The following is a 4,668-nucleotide window of genomic DNA, read 5'->3' as shown; positions in this document are numbered from 1 at the left end:
GCCGCGCTGACGCCCCGTCCCTGTCCCCCCCAAGGCGCAGCCCGCGGCCGCAGGACCACCATGCCGCTGGGACACCCCGCGCCCGGCTGGAAGAAGAGGACCGAGGACATTCGCCGCATCTACGACTTCCGAGAGGTCCTGGGCACGTGAGTCGCAGGTGGCACCGGGCACTGGACGGGCGGCACCGGCTGCGGGATGGCTGCCATCCCCGTGGCATCTTCTGGCCAACGGCACTGTGTGGAACTGGGCCAGCTCAAATATTGGCCCAGGGCGGGGACCCCGCGGGGCGGCACGCACAGAGATAGGCCGGGGCCGTCGGGAAGTGCAGGGGATGGGCACACGCGGGGCGTGGGGACGCGCGGGGGACGTGGCACTGCCCGCGCCGTGCTGGCCGCAGTGGTCCCGGTGGGTCCCGGTGGCACCGCGTGGTGGGGCCCGGTGCTGCTGAGGCGCCGTAAGGCTCTTAGGGCGGATTACCGGGTTAATTACAGCAGGGCTTAGGGCCTGGCTGTCCTCCACCTGCCCCACCTGGGCGCCACCGCCCCACGGACCCCACGTGTCCCTGGGGTGAACCACGTGCCCCCCAGCACTGGCACTGCCCGTGTCCCATGGCCCCGCCGTCTCCTCCCGTTCACCATTCCCCTATAAATAGCCCAACTTTCCGCTTGTCACCATAGCAATGGTGGCATAGCAGTGCCTCCCCCCGCTCACACTGCTCCCCTTCTTCCAGGGGGGCTTTCTCTGAGGTGGTGCTGGCAGAGGAGAGGGCAACCCAGAAGCTGGTGGCCATCAAGTGCATCGCCAAGAAGGCGCTGGAGGGGAAGGAGGCCGGCATTGAGAATGAGATTGCCGTCCTGCACAAGTAGGGGGGCTGCTCTGGGATGGGGGAAGGGGGGTCCTGTGATGCCCCCGCCCTAGTGTGGCCCCACTGCCAGCACCCAGCACCGGGTGTTATCAGCATGGCCCTAAATAGCCCAGCACATGGTGCTGCTGCTCTCTGCCTGCTGCCAGCTGGGGGGGGCTGATCCCGGCCCTTCTCACCCCACCATGTAGGATCAAGCACCCCAACATTGTGGCCTTGGATGACATCTACGAGAGCAGCAGCCACCTCTACCTCATCATGCAGCTGTGAGTGACACGCTGTGGGGGCTACTGGATAGGGATCGCCCCTATGAGGAAGGGCTGATAGCGTTGTGTGGCCGTTCAAGGGTGTCGGGAGGGGAGCTCTTTGACCGCATCGTAGAGAAGGGTTTCTACACCGAGCGCGATGCCAGCACACTGATCCGGCAAATCCTGGATGCTGTGCGCTACCTGCATGACATGGGCATCGTGCACCGCGACCTGAAGGTGAGCAGCGCAGGGAGGGTGGGGCAAGGAGATCAAAACTGGGGGTTCTCTGACATCAGCCCTCCTGCAGCCCGAGAACCTGCTGTACTACAGCTTGGAGGAGGACTCCAAGATCATGATCAGTGACTTCGGGCTCTCCAAGATTGAGGGCTGTGGCAGTGTCATGTCCACCGCCTGTGGGACACCCGGCTATGTGGGTGAGCCTGGGGGGGGCCAACACCGGGCAGTTGTCCCTGTGGTACAGCACTAGGTCCCCCCTCACTGTGCTGTCCCTCCAGCCCCTGAGGTACTGGCACAGAAGCCCTACAGCAAGGCAGTGGATTGCTGGTCCATTGGGGTCATCGCCTACATCCTGTAAGTATTCCCCTTCCACACGCTGTTGCTGCACAGGGGACACTGAGTGACCTCCACGCTGTCCTCCACACCCACCAGGCTCTGTGGGTACCCCCCCTTTTACGATGAAAACGATGCCAAGCTTTTTGAGCAGATCCTGCGGGCTGAGTATGAGTTTGACTCACCCTACTGGGATGACATCTCAGAGTCAGGTGAACCCAGGGGTCAGCTGTTTTGGGGGAGGGTCCTCATGGGATAGGGGCTCACAGCTGCCCTCTTCTCTCAGCCAAAGACTTCATCAGACATCTGATGGAAAAGGACCCTGACAAGCGCTTCACGTGTGAGCAGGCCCTGCAGCACCCCTGGTAAGGGATGGGGTCACTCCTCCCAGAGGGTGAATAAATAGGAAAGGGTTGCCCCCCCGAACTGATTCCCTCGCTCTAGGATTGCTGGGGACACAGCCCTGGACAAGAACATCCACCAGTCAGTGAGCGAGCAGATCAAGAAGAATTTTGCTAAGAGCAAGTGGAAGGTGAGCACAGGGCTTTGGGTGGGCCATGGCAGTGCTGGGGGCAGCGCAGTGACAAGGCAGTGTGCCTGGCAGCAAGCCTTCAATGCCACGGCTGTGGTGCGACACATGCGGAAGCTGCAGCTGGGAACGAGCCAGGAGGGCCCTGGGCAGATGACACCGAGCAGCCCCTGCCATGGCCAGTGGCTGGGGGGGGGCTCCAGCAGCGTTGAGCCCTGAACCCCGCTCTGTGCCATTCTGCACCCTCATGGGTCCAGGGGTGCTGCCAGGCTCTCACCCCACATTCCTCCCCTTGAAGCAGGGTTGGCCTGTGAGCGGGTGCCAGCAAACAGAACCCCCTGCCTGCCCCCTGACTGAGGGGGTCTGGAGATCCCATGGGCACAACACAGGGTATAGAGTGGGTCCATGGGGGTCCTGCTGCCTCCCCATCTGCGTCCGTTTGGGGGGGGGGCGGTAGTAGGGAGGGCAACCTGTCCCACTCCTCACCATCTCCTGGGGTGAGCCCCATGGCTGTGGAGTCTGCGTGGGAAGCCCCCAGGAGCACCCCCCACACCACCAATGGGGGCTGCAGCCCAGCTCCCTCCTCCTCCCCCCTTCCTACATCTGCCCCCAGCATGTTCAAAGAGAATTTTCCAAATGGACATTTCTATTTTATTCCTTGTAATAAAGGAAATAAACAAACAGTATCTGGCTTGGCTTGTCCCCCAGGGTCCAGCATGCAGTGGTCAGGAGACAGACAAACTCTGCTCTCAGACCCCCCTGTGCCCCCTTCCCTAGGAGCACTCAGCCCCACGGCTTGCCTGGCAGTGGCCCCTCCTGGCCCGGCTCCGACTGTCCCGGTCCTTGCGGAGGTCAGCACAGAAGAGGACCTATGGGGGGGAGAATGATAGGTTCTGGGGTGGGCACAACTGGGAGGGACAACCAGGTGTGTGCGTGTGGGGGAGGTTGATACTCACTGCCTGCGCCCAGCCTGCGTAGGGGCCCCACAGTTCACGGAAGAAGTCACCTGTGGAGAGATCAGAGCCAGCAATGGGGGCTCAGCCCTTGCACCACCAAACTGTGGGTGTTGGCTCGTGCCCTCACCGATCTCCTGGTGCACACGGGCAGTCAGGGAGCGGGCACCCAGTGCTGCCCCATAGCGCTGCCGGGCAATGTTCCACACGTGGGTGTCTACCGGCACTGCCTCTGCCTTGTCCAGGGCCATCAGGCACACGCAGTCAGCCACCTGCCACGTGATGCACAATCAGCTCTGCCACCACTCTGTCCCCATCCCCATGCCATCACCCACCTTGGCCCCCACTCCCGGCAGGGCACACAGCACCCTCCTGGCCTCAGCATAGGGCACGGCCCGCAGCTGGCACAGCCCCTCAGCACCCATTCCCTCGGTGATGGCGCGCGCTGTGCCACTGACAAAGCGGGCTCGATAGCCAAAGCCCAGCGCTCGCAGCTTGGCCTCTGCTTCAGAGCCTGTGGGAGGACAGCTGTGGAATGGGGACATGGGGACAAATGTGGGGACAAAAGGATGGCTGCCAACCTGCCAGCGCTGCCGGGGAGGGGAAGGCATGGAAAGGCTGCTCGTCCAGCGAGCAGAGCTGTTGGCCGAAGGCCTGGCAGAGGCGCTCGATCATGGTGGTGATGCGGGCCACGTGGTTGTTGGAGGTGCAGATGAAGGACAGTAGGCACTCCACAGGGTCCTGCCGCAACACCCGCACCCCTGCGGCACCACGGGTCAGTGGGGCCCAGCGGGTGGGTGCTGCCATCACCCCATGGGGCTGCCCCACCTGGGAAGGCGGTGGCTGTCTGGCAGAAGAGGGGGTCGGCTGCCCCCCAGGTGCGGTACAGGGCCGCCAGCCCCACATCCAGCTGGAAGTAATCCCGCAGGATCTGGTCAGTTTTGGGGCCAGGCCTCTCCTTGCCGTACACCGTGTACCACAGACGGTCCCGCTCCTGGCGCAGCGTCCACACGCGGTCACCCAGCACTCCTGTCCATGCACCAGGGCTGCTCTCCCGCCACCTGCCGGGCACCGGGCATCAGGCTGTGCCGAATGGCCTCATACGGCCCCACCGTCTGACCGAAAGGCCCTGCTTCTCACCGGAAGGCCTGCCCCGACGCCAGCACCAGGTCCAGGCGCAGCTCGGCTGGAGGGCAGCGCAGCCACCGCCACAGGGCCGGGCAGGCTGAGGGGGTATCCCGCAGTGCCATGGGGCGGCTGTGGCCCCGCAGAGGCAATAGGCTCAGGGCTGCACTCACACCATGACACCCACCTGCACCCACGGCACACTCAGCTCAGCTGAGGACGCCTGCAGGTGCCCATTTGTCCCACAATGCTCCACAGCCCTCTGCCCTGCACCCTCAGCCCCATCCATCTCCGCCCCCATCGCACACCCCACGTACCCACCCCATATCCTCTCACCCTTCCCATCCCCACGCCGCCCCAAATCCCGCTCCCCGCCCGCCC

General features: G+C 63.9%; 2 protein-coding genes across 4 annotated transcripts; one reads left to right on the top strand and one right to left on the bottom strand.

Annotated features, from left to right (window-relative positions):
- The first annotated feature begins 8 nt into the window (after nt 1-8).
- On the top strand, nt 9-2,892 carry CAMK1 (calcium/calmodulin dependent protein kinase I). The gene is made up of 11 exons (XM_019620150.2): nt 9-146; nt 731-862; nt 1,054-1,128; nt 1,209-1,347; nt 1,418-1,544; nt 1,626-1,701; nt 1,780-1,892; nt 1,967-2,045; nt 2,125-2,212; nt 2,285-2,417; nt 2,511-2,892. The coding sequence occupies exons 1-11, from the start codon at nt 61-63 to the stop codon at nt 2,564-2,566; spliced, it is 1,104 nt and encodes a 367-aa protein (XP_019475695.1). The 5' UTR covers nt 9-60; the 3' UTR covers nt 2,567-2,892.
- Nucleotides 2,893-2,949: 57 nt separating this feature from the next.
- OGG1 (8-oxoguanine DNA glycosylase) lies at nt 2,950-4,631 on the bottom strand. 3 transcript variants are annotated; one of them, XM_010718590.3, is made up of 7 exons: nt 4,303-4,623; nt 3,991-4,223; nt 3,744-3,923; nt 3,498-3,676; nt 3,293-3,434; nt 3,166-3,215; nt 2,950-3,078 (listed from the first exon to the last, which is right to left on the bottom strand). In XM_010718590.3, exons 1-7 carry the CDS (start codon nt 4,410-4,412, stop codon nt 2,983-2,985), a joined length of 990 nt encoding a protein of 329 aa, XP_010716892.1. In that variant the 5' UTR covers nt 4,413-4,623; the 3' UTR covers nt 2,950-2,982. The 3 variants fall into 3 exon arrangements, with proteins under 3 accessions (XP_010716892.1, XP_019475696.1, XP_019475697.1); XM_019620151.2 differs by lacking the exons at nt 3,293-3,434; nt 3,498-3,676 and having other exon boundaries at nt 4,303-4,631; XM_019620152.2 differs by lacking the exons at nt 2,950-3,078; nt 3,166-3,215; nt 3,498-3,676 and having other exon boundaries at nt 3,351-3,434; nt 4,303-4,631.
- Nucleotides 4,632-4,668: the final 37 nt, after the last annotated feature.

The sequence above is a fragment of the Meleagris gallopavo genome, chromosome 14, assembly GCF_000146605.3.
Source record: "Meleagris gallopavo isolate NT-WF06-2002-E0010 breed Aviagen turkey brand Nicholas breeding stock chromosome 14, Turkey_5.1, whole genome shotgun sequence".
NCBI classification, from domain to species: Eukaryota; Metazoa; Chordata; class Aves; order Galliformes; family Phasianidae; genus Meleagris; species Meleagris gallopavo.
Note: the sequence above shows the minus strand (reverse complement) of the source record. Positions and strands in the feature narration are given on the sequence as shown.

Excerpts from the sequence above, each read along its gene's own strand:
- CAMK1 (XM_019620150.2), top strand. The coding sequence starts at position 61 with ATGCCGCTGGGACACCCCGCGCCCGGCTGGAAGAAGAGGACCGAGGAC. Across the intron at positions 1,129-1,208 it reads CTCTACCTCATCATGCAGCT|GGTGTCGGGAGGGGAGCTCT; the intron begins GTGAGTGACACG and ends TGGCCGTTCAAG. Across the intron at positions 1,893-1,966 it reads GGATGACATCTCAGAGTCAG|CCAAAGACTTCATCAGACAT; the intron begins GTGAACCCAGGG and ends CTCTTCTCTCAG.
- OGG1 (XM_010718590.3), bottom strand. The coding sequence starts at position 4,412 with ATGGCACTGCGGGATACCCCCTCAGCCTGCCCGGCCCTGTGGCGGTGG. Across the intron at positions 3,435-3,497 it reads TGCCGGGAGTGGGGGCCAAG|GTGGCTGACTGCGTGTGCCT; the intron begins GTGGGTGATGGC and ends ATCACGTGGCAG. Across the intron at positions 3,079-3,165 it reads ACGCAGGCTGGGCGCAGGCA|GTCCTCTTCTGTGCTGACCT; the intron begins GTGAGTATCAAC and ends TCCCCCCCATAG.